Source organism: Enhydra lutris, unplaced genomic scaffold, assembly GCF_002288905.1.
Source record: "Enhydra lutris kenyoni isolate GAN:26980312 unplaced genomic scaffold, ASM228890v2 scaffoldscaffold46, whole genome shotgun sequence".
NCBI lineage: Eukaryota > Metazoa > Chordata > Mammalia > Carnivora > Mustelidae > Enhydra > Enhydra lutris.
Window position 1 is genome coordinate 11,558,558 of NW_019154130.1, and position 17,418 is coordinate 11,575,975.

Sequence of the window (17,418 nt, forward strand, 5' to 3'; positions counted from 1 at the left end):
ATGTTTACAGGGTTCTGTTAAAATTTATTTTACCTAAAATGAAATCACTCTTACATATATTAAAGATCAAAACAGATTTCAAAATATCCTCACTTAATATGACCACCAATTAAAATATTTCTTTTTATCTTTTTCTCATGATCACTCTACCTGTCATACAAAGTTATCCTTATGCCACTCATTTTTCTAATTAAGTTCAAATACTTTCTCATATTAGGTTGAACCATATAAAATTACCTTTTCCAACCACTTTTACGTATGGGATGGACACTTCACAGGCTTTACTTTAATCCAGTAACTTTCCCCAATTCAACATATCAAAGAGAACAGACATACTTAACAAAGTTATGACTGTTCCATCACTGGATTACTTTCCTGGTGGCACACAAGAGAATAAACAGCACACACTGTTTTCAGACTCAATAAAAATAAAAAATAATCATTCTCATGAGAAATCATTCACAATATATTGTCAGATAAAAAAGTGGAATTACAAAACAGTATAATATCAATTCCATTTATACATAAAAATACCAAATATTAAAACTGTTTTAGGGGCGCCTGGGTGGCTCAGTGGGTTAAAGCCTCTGCCTTCGGCTGAGGTCATGATCCCAGGGTCCTGGAATCAAGCCCCACATCGGGCTCTCTGCTCCATGGGGAGCCTGCTTCCTCCTCTCTCTCTGTCTGCCTCTCTGCCTACTACTTGTGACCTCTGTCTGTCAAATAAATAAATAAAATCTTAAAAAAAAAAAAAAAGTTTTAGACATCAGGATTTTTGTTCTCTTCACTTGACAGTTGTGTTTTCCTAATTTTCTAATTAAAATGTAGTATTTCTGTGTTTTGTAAAAAAGTTCAAAAAAAAGTCGATCTTTCCTTATTCTTTACCAAAAAAATACTCAATACATCAATGAAATATAAAGCAACTATAAAAAAATAAATAAAGCAACTATAAAAATTTTAAATAGCCTTCATCTTTTTGTTAACTCAGTAACAAAGTCCATGAGAAATAACACAGTAACTTAATTCTAAGAACACTGATTATGCGCTTTGTTGGTATGGACAAATAACTTTATACATCAGGTAAATTTGGGTTTGGTTTCATCATTATTATAAAGTGATAATTTGTGCTGCTAACAAATAAAGACCAGACCAAAAAGTTAAAACATTTGGTATCAATATGGAGTAGAGAAATGGAAGGAGATTAAGAATCAGAATCATAAGAAATAAAGGATGAACAAACAAAAATGCTCTATTCCTCTACTACATGTGTAAAAAATTTTAGAACAAAAATATATGTTTTGATACTTAAATGGACAAACATAGATGTTATAATTATCTTCTAGGGGTATCTTATTTTAAAAACCCTGATAAATGGAATCCAGATGCAGTTAAACTAATTTTACCTGAGTTCCTTGCTAACTAAATGAAATACGCTTTGATATGTATATAAGTTCTGAGAGTCTGCTGATTAACCAGCTAAATAAGCAATCTTACCCAGACAGCGTTCTTATATTTATAAACCAAATATTCTACAAACTATGGAAAGAAAGGTTTGTGTTGAATAGACAAATGGACCATAAGGTAAACAGCTAATTAGTCCACTGAGGTTTACTGCCCTCTGGCTGTTGTGGCCTGGGATATCACAGATTTTTTAAAAACGGCTGCAAAGGAAAGCTAGGAAAGTATCAAGCAAAAGTTGGCAGGAAATCCTTTAGGCAAATTCAAACACCTTAGAACAGGCCCTCAAATATAAAGTTAGTTTTACTCCTTCCTTTAAAAAAAAATACTAAATATATCAACTAACAAAACATTTCAAATGCTATCTGAACTTTTTCAATCACACACTAACAAAATACAGACTAGTTTGGACATAATAAAAGTTGGCTCTAGGAAACTTAGGTCAGGAAGATTAACGTACTACCCTAAGGACTGTAACTAATCTTGATTTAGAAAAGTTCTTTAGCATGCTAGATGGAAACATTTAGGTAAAGAAGTAAAAAATTTTGAGCATTCAAGAATATTAATAACGTTTCCAGTGGTTATCAATCTGTGGTAAATACAAAAAGTAACTTAGAATAATGAAACTCTTGTATTAATTCAAAGTTTCCAGATATCAGATGTAATCTGAAGTTAAAAATTAAGCAACACTGGACCAAGTATTTTCTGGAATCACCTAATTATATAAAATGCAGAAACAAAACAAAGGAAAACTTGCCATATCAAAATTATACCAAATTCTTTATATTAATCTTTCTTCAGAATACTATCCGATATCATCTCATAATTTTGTCCAGTAAGACTTGTACTAACTTTCTATCATCACTTTATAATTTTCCACCAGAGTTCAGTTGGTAATGAACCACAACAGCCACAATCCAAGAAAAAACAATTCTGTTCATTTCACTGACTTGCTAATTACTCACAATTCACTATCACTTTAAAACAATGGATCTTGCCTCGTTTCCACCCCCAAAACATCTAGGAGACACAATATTTCCTTTAGAAACAGTGGTTCATAGGTTCTGGTTCCTAGCGTGACTGGGAAAGAACAAGAGATCTGGGGGGAAGGGGGCACAGAAAGAAGAGGGGTAAGAGTGAAGACCTTCCTTTTGAGAGACACACATTAAACAATCGGATTTTTCTCAGCAAGTCTTAATAAATTCTTTTTGAAATTTACTACTATTAAGAAATATATATGATGCTAACAGTTTTTAAGAAAAAACAAAAAGCTTACCCTGCAGTTCATGATGTATTACACCCACTAGGTTGGGTTCGTCTCCCCACCAGAATATCCATAACTCTTTGCAATCTGGTTTGACATCACGACGCCATACACACAGCAAGTTGGCTTGCAGACAACGGATGAAACTTAACAGGATTGGATCATCTTGGGCTGGGGCTGAAATTATGGGTCCACAGTCCCCGTGCCCTCCAAAATTGTACCTACGCCATTTGATTCCCGTGAGTTCAGCCTGGAAAAAAACAAGAAAATTACAATGGTTTTGGTATTTCTTCTTAGTCACAGAATACTAAGAACAAGCTCCCATTCAGACAAGCAAATTTGCTAAAATAACTATATTACTTCAGATAAAATTTCTCTCACTGAATAATTTCATCAGTTCTCCTTGATTTTTAAAGGGAGAAAAAAATCACTTCTTCCTATCAAGATTTCTACACAGCTCTTTATATTAAATACCAAATTACAACAAACAGATGATGATTATTTCCAGTTGAACCATTTTTACCAAAAACTTACTATAAAGTCCTCACATATAAAACAATTTTGTTACTCTGTATGTGATTCATAAGTTATACTTTGAAATCAAGTAAGAGTTTAAATAAGTTTGTAAAAGTGAAATAATTTCTTTCAAAGGATTTCCTCAATTTCTTTCCATGAAGAAGTTACAGTTTGAATCATCTTTAATCAGGAAAGCAGTGAGCCCGTAACACCATAGTGCTTTATTACTAACACCAAAGCAAGCTACTAATGAAATGGATGCAAAGTTATCACCAATTTATGCATGTTCTTTAGCATGTAACACAGAAAGAAACTTTGCTTCTAAGAACAATTCCCTAATGTAGTTTTGTCTTTTGTTTTCTAAACACATTTTAAAACACCGACACGAAACCAGCTGAGAGCAGAACCTGGATCTTTATTCCATTACCTACATTTGTATTTTTTTTTTTTAGATTTTATTTATTTATTTGACAGACATAGATCACAGGTAAGCAGGGAGGCAGGCAGAGAGATGGGGGGAAGCAGGCTCCTTGCTGAGCTGAGAGCCCGATGCGGGGCTCGATCCCAGGACCCTGAGATCATGACCTGAGCCCAAGGCAGAGGCTTAACCCACTGAGCCACCCAGGCGCCCCTACATTTGTATTTTAAAATTTCATAAATCTTAGAGGTCTAAAGAACTAAAATTCAAAGATGTTTCAACACAAACAGAAGGTGAATTCCTTATTTAAGTAGCTGTAAACTATAACCATGCAGTCAAAATGGACAATAAAACGGATTCATATCATAATTCTGTACAAAAACAGTCCACGTGTCCCTTGCATTGGATCCTTACTCATCTTCCCCTTCCCACTCCCACCAAGTCAATTTCTGTCTATAGTTGTTTTTCAAAAAACAAGTACCACAGGGTAGAAAAATAATGATATCTTCTGTTAACATAACTGAAACAAATTTAAAGTGCTGAAACAATCACTATAATGAACACATTCAAGAAAAAATATATATCAATTTTTTTCGATCCTAAACAAGTGCTTCACTTTAAAAAAAAAATGGTTGCAAAAATAATAATATCCAAACTAAAACTGTATGGCATTTAGGAACTTACCCCTTTCACATTATGAGATATGCAAATCTAATTTCTAATGAATATTCTTAGTAAAAGCTAGTATTGGCATCATTTATGCTTTCCCCTTTATGCCACTTTGTTTTCTCTGAGTATGAAAGTACTATGTGGATAATGCAGTAAGTTCAAAAATAAATAATCACACCAGGAATATTTTCCAAAATCACATCAAAAATAATTATTAGTGTCTTAAAATGTATGTTCTTCCTATTTTTCTGTACATACACAATTTTTACTTTGGAACCATATTACACAGTCTCATATCCTGCTTTTTGAATTATTATAAACATTTTTGTATATTATCCTTCAAAAAGTTTTTAATGTTTGCATATTTATTATTTATTGGAAAAAAACATAATTTACCCCATAACAACTAAACAATCTTCCACTTTGTTCACTATTATAATAATAACTGGTAAACACTCTTGAACATTGTTACTTTCCTGATTATTTTCTTAGAAGACAATGCTTGATGCACAATTACCAACAAATACGAATATAAGACTCATGGATGAGGGCCACCATACAGCTTTTCAATTAATAGTCCCACCAATACGAATAACCTCCTCCCACATTGCATATCTTCTTAACAGGATGGTATGTCCCTGTACGATTATATTCAGTCCTTTCTCGACTTAGAGGAAACCATTATCATCTATTTCATCAGAGGTATAACCTGGGGCCAGCCTTCAGGTTTGAATACCAACTCTGTACTTACTAGCTCTAAGTAGCAAGTACTTAGCAAGTTACCTAACCTTTATCTCCCACCACAAAAATGAGAATAACAGTATTTACAGAGTTGATTAAATAAGCATGTATACAAAATACTTCGGAGGATGCCTGGCCTATAGCAAAAAGTATAAATGATATAGCTATCATTACTAGTAATGATAGTACAATTTCTCTTTTTTCATATCCTTTTTGCATTTTTCTCAGACAAGTTCCTTTATTTCTTCAAATGAACGCAATGTGTGTGTGTGTGTTTTAAACAGAAAGCTTAACTTCAATTTTTAAATAAATGTCAAAGAAACAAAGTAAATAAAAAGACTAAAAAGGGGGCAGTTGAAATCAGAAAAGTTAAGTAGGAGACTAACTTTTCTTATCATCACCTAAACTAGTGTTCTGTATTCATGGACTGGGGGGGGGGGGGCCTGAAGGGAGGAGAGATAAAAGATACCAATAAATATAAATCACTACTGTGGTGTTTATGATAACCGTATGTAAAAGTTTAGAAAATTAAGATCTATCAGAGATTTAAACATTAGGTGAGACAGTCCCCAAGAAATCTATGAATGGCAATTTACTCACTAGAATACTTTCACCTATAACATTCCACATGGTTCAGCAAACAAAATATCTGGCTTTGATTCAGAAGAATGGTTTCCTAATCCTAGCACCTGCACTAACTCCCTACTGGTGCTTCTCTGGTCTCAGTGATAAAGGGAAGCCATGGCCACCTGCTCCGTATTTTTTATGGAGTTGTTCTAGCAAGTGACAGAATACAGATGCAAGTGACGTAACAACAAGCCTACAAACTTAATCACTTCATAACTAATTCAGCTGGAAAAACTGGAAAATGTCCAATTATTTTAAAACAATTTAGTTCTTTTACCTTAAAGCTAAAATTAAATATCATTATACCAGTCTTCACTGGAAAATCTAAAAATGGACCACTATTTAAGCCTGACAGATAACTAAGCATAAAGTTAATGTTAAAGACTTAGCTTTAAACTTGGAATTACTGTTTGGTAAGAGCAAAGACAATTTAGTGATACTGAAATACTGTCCAAAAAAAATCCCTATTATGGATGCATATTCACTTAGACTAATACATGTCCCCATATACCATGATTACATTTAGAGTTAAAAAGCAATTCCATGGGGCGCCTGGGTGGGTCAGTGGGTTAAGCCTCTGCCTTCGGCTCAGGTCATGATCCCAAGATCCTGGGATCGAGCCCCCACATCGGGCTCTCTGCTCAGCAGGGAATCTGCTTCCCCCTCTCTCTCTGCCTGCCTCTCTGCCTACTTGTGATCTCTCTCTGTCAAATAAATAAATAAAATCTTTGGAAAAAAAAAAGAAAAAAGCAATTCCACACAAACTTCTATGGACCAATTTCTGACAAAAGTATAGCTCTCCAAGATTCAAAATTCTTTTTCTAATGATTTCAAAATTGGGAAGCAAACCTTTAAAATATTTCTAGAGACAAGTTATCCCAAAACACAGTATTTCTCTCTGCCAAAGACAAACAATCCATGATTATATTTAATTTTAAAATTACATCATTTTTAAAATATAAAATCAAAAGGATGAAATTAAAATATACAAGGAACAAAAACAATATGCACATATATAATAATAACCACAACCATCACCACAGAGTCATCACCTATTTATTAATAACAAGCACCACAGTAGGGTCTTCACTACTGTGTAATTTCTAACATTAAACAATATACTAGCATCACCACATGTAATTTCTTATCTTCACAAATAGACAGCTGAAGAAATTAGGACTCAGGTTAAATAATTCTGCCATAACTACACAGGCAGCAAATGGCAGATCCCAAATATAACTCGATTTAAAGCATAACTGAATTTAAAGCATAAATTCTTTCCCACTCTACCATGCTGCTTCATAAGGCTAATGGTAAAAATTAGTCCTAGAGGATTATAAAATAGTACAAAGAAACTGTCATCTACTCAATTTAGCAATGGCAAGAGCTCATGGCCATACTTTCTAATTTAAGAAAGTTCATGAATCTTTCTTTAGTCTTCCTGAGGTATTAAGAAAACTAGTACAAGAGTGCCCACACACCATCCCATGAATAGAAGACTTTTTTTATTTCACTTAGATAATTATATGCCTTCTTTTGCATGTTACCACTATAAGACTAGATCTACACAAGCTAATTTTTAGAGGATATGTATAACAAACCAAGAAAACAACAATTCTAATAATAGCAAAAAGGCTAGAAGGAAATTTTTCTCATTAATGGCTGGCATCTGCTGTACAGGTAGTCACGGTCCTCAGAAAATTGAACTTAACTGGCAGAGACTCCCCTGGCCTAAATAGAAAGCCACTATAGTCAGTTCAGAATGGATGGAATTAAATAGATTTTAACAGAATCAGGATAAATGCACTTTCTAACAGCAAGAATGTATTTAAAGAAAATTTATATGATTCTTAATGTGCTATTCTTTAGGCACAACACATAAGAAATGAGCTGATAAATTCCTCCAGTGGAAGTCATTTATTTGCACTGACCCAATGCAATCAGAACCCACATGACCACACAGAACAGTATATACTTTCAGTGTCTCCCCCTCAGAGTTAAAACTATATTCAGTGATTACCAAACAGTAAAAGTTACAGGCCTTGATATGAATGAACTCAGGGTGTAGTATCATGGAAAGAACACTGGCTGGAGATCAAAAGATCTAGATTCAAGTCCTAGTTTTTCAACTACTTACCTATATGACATTAGGAAATCTACTCCATCTCAGGGACCATAGCTTCCTGACCTGTAAAGTGATATGGTTGACCTAGATTCTATAAATGAGTTCAAGTCTCCTGGCCCAGGCTAATTACATCCCACTCACAAAGGCAACTTGTAAATGAGATTGAACCCTTAATTATATGCCTTAGAATGATCAGTAGAAATAGGGGAGCTGCCAGAAGATTTGAATTTTCAAGAAACAGGTAAAAGAAAGACTTCTCAAACTACAGAACAATTACCTTAATATCAATCCTGAGCAGGATTCTAGGAGAGTGTATAGAAAAGGTAGCTGTGATCAACAGGGACTAACATGAGCGCACTAGGAAATTCCAAATCTGCCTCATCTCACAACCTCCAGTGATAGGGTTACTACTCTGGTAGACCAGAAATATACAGCAAACATATTAAATCATCCCTCAACTTGAGTCACAAAAAGAAAAAAAGTCAGGGATAATAGAAAACTTCTGTTAAAACATAACTAATCAGCTCCAGGTAAAGACACCAGGGTAAACACACACATCTGCTTTTGCTCTCTTAAATCCCTCTAAAACATCAGTAAAGAATTTGTTTGTTTTTGTTTTGCTTTTCCCTTAAATCATAAAATCACAATGGAAGGTAGGAGAGGAGATGAGAGCAACAAGATTTTGAAAGCTAAGAAATAGATGCTCAAGAGATAAAGAAAGTTATAATACCTGAAACACTGAATCCTAGCTATGGAGAAAGGGCAGATAAAACACAATTTTTACAGAATCCCCTCAACCTCAGGAATCAAAAATACAGGTATCTCTGGAAGGAGGGTTAAAAGGCAGAGAGGAGATAAAATAAGGAAAACTGGCTGAAAGCCTACTTAGAACCCAGGTACCCTCCCCACTGCCCCTCTTACCCCATCAAACAAATGGAAGGGTATACTCTGGGGCCAGCAACAACAGAGGTTATCCTGACTGGGGGACACAGACACACCCGAATGCAGGGAATCAGACTGAAAACAGTGCATTAGGTGAACATGTACAGAACAGAAGTCAAAAACCACCCTCTCCCATTATCTCCCTCTAAGCACCCAGAAAGCTGGCAGCCAGTCTTTCATCCCCCAGAGAGAGGCATCTGGAAAAGTCTTCTTTGGGAAATCTGACCAGCTCAAGAGAAAAGAGCTCAAAATATTGACATCAGAGGTTCCCCAACTAATGAGCCCACCCAGATCAGTGAAGTACACAGTAAACAAATGTCACTCACATACTCAACTTCCAAGATGTTTCTTAGTCCACCATTTCTAAACATGAACAGAAAACCAGGAACTACTAAATAGTCAAGGAAAAACATGAAGGAATGACAGAGACAAAAACAAATAGAAACAAAAAGAAAACTCAGAGGAAACAGACAACATTGGGAGAAGAAAAAATTAATATTCTCAAACAGATAAAATAGTGCAACCATTTAAAAAGAACAGCACACTATTTCAGAAAAGAAGAACAAAAAATTAAAAGAGAGCTCTTGGAAATTTTAAAATAAGGATGCCAGAATGATAAAACTCAACAGAAGGGCTGGAAGATAAAGTTTAGAAATTTACTTTCTCCCAGAAAGTAAAGCAAATATACAAAAATGAAAAATAGAGAGGGTGAGGGAGATAAAATCAGAGGAGCAGCCCAGGAAGTTCAAAACCAAATAATAGAGCTTTCAAAAGAGAAAATACAGAAAATGAAAAAGAGGAAATGACTGATAAAATAATTAAAGAAAATTTCCCAGAAAAACAGAATGTGAATTTCTAGATTGAAAGGACTCTCTGAATACCCAGAACAATACATTAAAAGAGGCTCAAGGAAGGCATATAAACTTTCAACACACTGCAAAGAGAAGTTCCTCAAAGCTTCCATATTGTATAAAGAGATCACAATGAATCAGGAAATCAGAAAGATTTCTAACTTCACAACTGCAATACCAGAAGCAAGAAGGCAATGTGGTGCAATAGCTTCAAAATTCTAAAGGAAAAATATTTCCAAACTAGATATCTATGCCAATCTAAAATATCAAGTATGTAAGTAGAATAAATAGATTTTAAATGATGCAAGGCCTTAAAAAAAACAAACGAAAAACAAAAAGTAACACCGTTTCTCAGGAAGCTATTGGAGATGTATCCCATCTCTAAAAAGAGGGAATAAACCATATAAGCCATGAGATCCAGGAAACAGATCCAACATGGGACAGAGCAAAATGAATTCCTAAAAAAAAAAAAAAAAAAAAAAAAAAACAGGGATTATCAGATGGTTACAGGTTTTCAACTGCTGACAACAGGTTATCTCTCAAGAAGATGGTACTAACAGAATACATCTAGAAGTCTTAAAAGGGGACTCAGACGATAGGCAAAAAGAATGGGAAGGGTTAACTTAAAATATACAAAAAAGTTACAGTGCAAAAAAGAAAAAAAGGTAATTATTATCTTCAAAATTACGCAGAAAAGGAGAAGCAATGAGAATATACTGGATGGCTCAGCCATGCATTAACATAATCAAACAAATGTTAACACTGAATAAGCTAACCAAAAGAACCATATAACTACTTCAGTAAAATGGATGGATAGGAAAAGTATTTGTAGGAGGTAGAATCAATTAGCTAAATCCTCATCTTCAACAGTGAAAGATGAAGAATTTGAAAACCTTAACAGAAACTACAAGCTTAATATTTAAAAACATTTAACTAAGAATCCAGATAATCAACAAAAGGGGATGAAAATGTTTGTCTCTGGAAAAGGTAAAATAGGGGCCAGGAGCAGATGTGTATTATTCATAAAAACCTTGTAGAACCATTTGATTCTTTAACTATATATGAATACAACTCTAATTTTTAAAAAAGAAGAAAACTAATCAAAAATGTAGCAGCAAAATTTATTTACTACATCAAAGTTACTAATACTGAGAATTCACTTATACCATTTTGTAGACTGAGTCTACCAAATTTCTAAGCTTAAGAATAATTCAGTTTCCCCCAAACTGTGCTGCAAAAGTCAAAAGGTTATTTACCATATGTTAAAATATTGTGTTCTGCCTCTTTTCTCCATTGCTAGACTATAAAAATTTCAATTAAGGGGTACCTGGGTGACTCAGTTGAGCATCTGACTCTTGATTTCAGCTCGGGTCATGATCTTAAGGCTGTGAGACTGAGCCCCCACATGGAGCTCCATGCTGGGCATGGAGCCTGTTTAAGATTCTCTCACTCCCTCTCCCTTTTTTTTTTTTTTTTTTTTGAAAGATTTTATTTATTTATCTCACAGAGAGAGAGAGAGGAGAGCACAAGCAGGGGGAGGGGTAAGAGAGAGGGAAAAGCAGGCTCCCACTGAGCAAGGAGCCCAGTGGAGGGCTTGATCCCAGGACCCTGGGATCATGACCTGGGCCAAATGCAGATGCCTGAGGCACCCAGGCACCTCTCTCCCTTTCCCTTTGCCCGCCCCCCCCCCCCAAAAAAAAACAAAACAAAATGAAAACAAAAAAAAAAACAAAAACAAAAAACTTCAATTAAGCAGAGATATACTTCCAGCTGCATGCCTCCTCCGACCTAGGTCTGCTCAACTCTTCCTACCCATAGCTAAGCAGCTTGCCAAGGACGCATTCCCTCTGCAGTGGGGCTGAGGCCAATAGGTCACTGGGCCTCCATGTGATTCCCATCTAACATATGATTTCCATATTGTGAGAAATACAATGTAACTCTCTATACAATGAAGTTGTATATCAAAGATGCTTTCTAACATATGTATATTTTTGCTGATTCATAATAACTTTTTTCCAGAATTGTGATTTCATTTTCAGCCCTCAGTTTACCAATATTAATTCAAAAACATAAAGATAAAAAATAGGGAGCTGGTTTAGCACATGTATCAGTGAAAGGGGTCCAAAGATTTTGACAGTAAGCTTAATATAATTAAACAATGTGAAATAGCTACAAAAAAAGTTACTGCCATCTTAAGCTCCATTAATAAAAACATGGTACCTAGATCCTACACAACAGATCTTACACAGCAAGTCACTAGTCAATACTGCTTTTAGCTCCCAGCTCCACACTTTGACAGAAATATAAACTGGAACAAATTAACAGATGAGGGACTAGGATGGACAGGAAATCTAAACAGGTCATATGGCTAGAGGTTATATAGCCTCGTGTTCAAGCCTTTTAAGCAAATAAAAATGGCAGCAAAAAAAAAAAAAAAAAGAATGAATAAAGGCACAGCTGAAGTAAGGTGAATGAATTTAATATGGAGTTAACATTCTAAAGAAATCTATAAAGTCTTCAATTTATACGAAAGACTCATATGTGGAAGATGAATTAGATTTGCTCAGCACAGACCAAGTAATAGCAGAGAACTGATGATTAAAACAACAACAGTGAGAGCTTTCTCAAGAAAGAATCCCTGGCTGAGATCCCTGAGAAGCACAGATATGAGGTGTTAAGGAGAAGCTGTTAATACTGGATGTGGCTTCAGGGGCGCCTGGGCGGCTCAGTGGATTAAGCCTCTGCCTTCGGCTCAGGTCATGATCTCAGGGTCCTGGGATCGAGCCCCACACATCAGGCTCTCTGCTCAGCAGGAAGCCTACTTCCCTCTCCCCCTCTGCCTACTTGTGATCTCTCTCTCTCTCTGTGTCAAATAAATAAATAAAATCTTTAAAAAAAAAAAAAAAACACTGCATATGGCTTCAAACATCAAAGGATTAGTTGGACAATCTCAATTTATAAGATTCGTTTCAAACCTGAAATATGAATCTCAAAGGTTCTTTTCTTCCAATCATGAGATTTTGAGCCTCTGGTATCATCTGTATCTCAGTCAACTAATTAGTTCAAGAGGCTGACAAACTATACCCCATGGGTTGGTCAGTTATTTTTATAAAGTTTTATCCGTACACAATTTTACCCATTTATTTACATATTGTCTCTTATTCCCTCCACACAACAACTATAGAGCTGAATAGTGGCAACTGAGATTGTATGACCCACAAGCCTGAAATAACAACTCTCTAATCCTTTAAAAAGAAAAAAAAAAAAGTCTGCTGACCCCTGAACTAGGATAACATACACAGGCAAATATGACTTTTAAAACATAAGAAGTACCATAACTTTACTTTTACCAAAAACAACTAGACAAAAAATATGAAACTATTCAAACACTGAACAAAGGCTGCACAAAGCTAGGATCTCTGAGTGAAGGAAAACAAATGAAGCAGGCCCTGCAAAGGCTGAGGCAGCTGGAATTTATAAGAACAGATCACCAGAAAGCTCTACAGAAAAAGAGCTCCAGAGATCTGATAGGGGTTCTTGTGAAAATGTTCCTGCATACACTAAGCTACACATTCAAAGGGCAAAATTCCAAGAGGCCAGGCAAAGAATTACTAGAGAGTCATCACTCCAACAGCTCACACAGAGCTAGAAGACTAATTCTGAAGAGTCAGGGTGAAAATACACTGTTAAATATCATGGGCATTAAACAGAGACCACAAAAGGGCCATGCCTCAAAAGTAAGAAACTAGGCCTATGCTAGCATAAAGAGTGCTCTAAACCACCCAAATAATCGAGTCTCAAAAATAATGATCATCACCACAATCATCATCTCATTTACAAGTTAACTTAACTGCCAGCCAAAACAAAATTCAACTTTACAGGAAAGAAATAAAATCCAGACTTTCAACAACATAATAATCACAATATCTAGCATCCAATAAAACGATATCAGACATTCAAAGATATAGCAAAAGGAGACTCATGGTCAGGAGAAAAATCAGTGAAGAGAAACAAACCCAGAAATGGAAGAGATGACAGAATTAAAAATCAGTTTTAAAAAAGCTATTATAAGTATGGTCAGGAATTGAAAGGAAAACATAAATAAAAAATGAAAAATATAAAAGCATAAAAATTTCCAGACCCAAAACATGAAATAAAAAATTCACAGAATAGGTTTAACAGTAAATTAAGCACAAACCACTCCCCCCGGAAAAAAAAAAATTAGGGGACTTGACAACATACAATATAATTATACAAGCTGAAAAACAGAGAATTTTTTTTAAATAGAAAGAATAAATATAAAAGCAGAACGCTATGAAGCACTCTAACATGCATGTAATTAGAGTCCCAGAACGCAAAGGTAGAAGGGAGGATAAGAAAAAGTTTTTGAAAAATAGCCAAACTATCTCCAAATTTCATGAGAAAAATGTATTTCAGACTCAAAGAGTTCTGTGAACTCAAAACAGTACAAACAAAAAAAGCTAAACTTCTGATCATCAGTGATTTAAAAAAAAAAATCTTAAAAGCTGTCAACACATGGGGCGCCTGGGTGGCTCAGTGGGTAAAGCCGCTGCCTTCAGCTCAGGTCATGATCTCAGGGTCCTGGGATCGAGTCCCGCATCAGGCTCTCTGCTCGGCAGGGAGCCTGCTTCTCTCTCTCTCTCTCTCTCTCTCTCTCTCTCTCTGCCTGCCTCTCTGTCTACTTGTGATCTCTGTCAAATAAATAAATAAAATCTTTAAAAAAAAAAAAGCTGTCAACACGGAAAAAGGACACATTACATAAGGAAAAGCAAAGACAATATTTACAACAGACTTCTCAACAGAAAATATGCAAACCGGGAAACAATGGAACATGCTGAAAGGAGGGGAAAAAATGTCCACATCTGGAATTCTAGATCAAGCACAAGTATCTTTCAAAAGTGAAGGTAAAATACAGACTTTTTTTGAATGAAAGAACCAACTAAACTCCACTGTAATAAATGTAACTAGAATGAATTCTTTTTAAAAAGTTCTTCAGGTACAAGGAAAATATCAGATGGAAATCTGGATCTATAGAGAAGACTAATGAGCACCAGAGATAGTAAATATATAAATACAAAATAGTTGTTTTCTCATTTTTTAATTTCTTTAAAACAAACTAACTCTTTACAGCAAAAATAATGCATCACTGATTGTATACAGATATAGAAGAAAAATATATGACAACAGCAGCACAAAAGCCAGGAAGAGAAAATGGAGGTATACTGTTCTAAGGTTTTTTACATTATAAATGAAATTTAATAACACTTGTAGACTGTGATAACTTAAAGGTAGCTATTATAAGCCCTTGACCAGCATCTAAAAAGTAAAACAGAGTTTATTTAAGATGCCAGTACTGAAGATAAAATTGAATCATAAGAAAACACTCAAATAATCCAAAAACAGGCAGGATGGGGCACCTGGATAGCTCAGTCAGTTAAGTATCTGCCTTTGGCTCAGGTCCTAAGTCCAGGGTCCTGGAGTCAGCCCCACCTCTGGCTCCCTTCTCAGCAGGGAGTCCACTTCTCCCTCCACCTCTCCCCCAGGATTGTGTTCGAAGCTCTCTCTCTTTCCCTCTCTCAAATAAGTAAATAAAATCTTAAAAAAAAAGAAAAATACACAAAAATAGGCAGGAAAAGAGGATTAAAAAGGGAATAGACGGGATAGATGAGGAAAAATACCAAGATAGTAGACTTAAACACAATCATCAATTATATTAAACACAAAGAGTCTGACCATTACAAGTAAAATACATCAATTCTTAGAATAAGTAAAATTTTAAAACGCCCAAGTATATATTGCCCATAAGAAATGCACTTTATATATAAAGACAAGTTATAATACAAATAACTTGTATTTGTATACAATATACAAATTTGTATAACTGCCCCAAATAATAAAAGAGCTAAAATGGCTAGACTAATAACAAAGTGGACTCCAAGAGGCTTATAAAGGAATAAAGAAAAAAATTTTGTAATGAGAGAAATGTCAATTCTTCAAGAAGACATATATCCCAAGTGTGCAGGCATCTAACAACAAAGCTTCAAAATATATGAAGCAAAAACTGATGTATCTAAAAGGAGAAATAGACAAATCCAGAATTATAAAGATTTCAGCATGCCTCCTCTCAGCAACTGATAGAAAGAGTAGACAGAAAATCAGTAAGGTATAGAAACCATGAATACTATCAACCGACATAACCAAACTGATATTTATAAATAATAATGATAATAATACACTCAACAGAATACACAAGTTTTTCAAATGCATATGGAACATTCACCAACAGAAACCATATGCTGAGCCATAAAATAAATATCGATACATATTTTTTAAGGTTTTATTCATTTATTTGTGAGAGAGAGCGCACGTGAGCAAGAGAACACAAGCAGGGGGGAGCACCAGAAGGAGAGGGAAAAGCAAACTCCCCACTGAGCAGGGAGCCCAATGTGGGGCTTGCTCTCAGGACCCTGAAATCATGACCTGAGCCAAAGGCAGCCACTTAACCAACTGAGTCATGGAACAGGTGCCCCAATATATTTTTTAAAATTGAAATTTCTGAATAGATTTGAATTAGAAAGTCACAAAAACACTTCCTTTCCCCCACAAAATCTGGAAATTAAATAATACCTTTAAACAACACATAAGACAAAAAGAAAATCATAAGGGAAAGTAGAAAATGTTTTGAACTGATTATGAAAGCAAAATATACAAAATGTATGGTGTACAAGTAAAACAGTTGCTTAGAGAAAATCTGTAGCTTTCATATTTATAGTAGAAAGAAAGATATATAAAATTGCTCCAAACTTCTCCCTTCAGAAGCTAAAAGTATAATTTAAACCAAAGATAAACTGAAGAAAGAAATTAATGAAGAGAGAAGAAATAAATGAAATATAAAACAGACTAACAATACAGAAAACCAGTAAAGTAAAAAGCTGTTGTTTTTGTTTTGGGTTTTTTGTTGGTTGGTTGGTTGGTTTTAAAGATTTTATTTATTTGAGGGGGGTGGGGAACACAACCAGGGGGTAAGAGCAGAGGGAGAAGCAGACACCCCACTGATCAGGGAACCCCATGTAAGGCTCCATCCCAGGACCCTGGGATCATGACCTGAACTGAAGGCAGATGCTTAACCAACTGAACCACCCAGGTGCCCCCTGTTGTTTTTTTAGTCAATAAAACAGACAAGGTTAATCAGGAGGGGGAAAAAAAAAGACAAATTACCAACATCAGGAATAAAAGAGGAGGAATTATTTCACATCCTAAAGACACTGAAAAGATAATGGAATTATTATAAGCAACCTTATCCAATAAATACAAGCCAATAAATATAACTACTTAGATTACATGGACAAATTCTTCAAGAGAATTACCAAACTTGAAAAAAAAAAAAAAAAAGAAGAAGAAATTAAAAATCTGAATAGCCCTCTATTAAAGAAATGGAATTCACAATTTAAAACCTTCCTACAAAGTATTCTCCAAGGCCAAGATGGCTTCACTAGCGAATTCTATCAAATATTAGGAATGAAATACTACACAACCCTACACAAACTCTTTCAGAACACAGAGAAGGAGCTAATTCCCAAATCATTTATGAGACTAACATTACCAGCAAAAGACAAAGACATCGTAAGAATATCTACATGCGATCTTTCATTAACATAAATTTTTTTAAACATTAGCAAAAAATTAACAAAATCTAATCCAACAATACATAAAATCGTAACACACCCTGCACATAGAGTATATCTTGGAAATTCAGGTTGCCTGAATGAGTCCAAAAGCCCATCAA

The 17,418-nt window shown here is 34.9% G+C and overlaps 1 protein-coding gene across 1 annotated transcript in view; it reads right to left on the reverse strand.

Annotated features, from left to right (window-relative positions):
- Positions 1-17,418, reverse strand: part of LOC111156534 (mediator complex subunit 13 like) — a 324,386-nt gene that overhangs the window by 285,696 nt on the left and 21,272 nt on the right. The window contains exon 2 of the mRNA XM_022517492.1: positions 2,735-2,972. Coding sequence (XP_022373200.1) covers positions 2,735-2,972 — 238 coding nt within the window. The remainder of the gene's footprint in view (positions 1-2,734; positions 2,973-17,418) is intronic.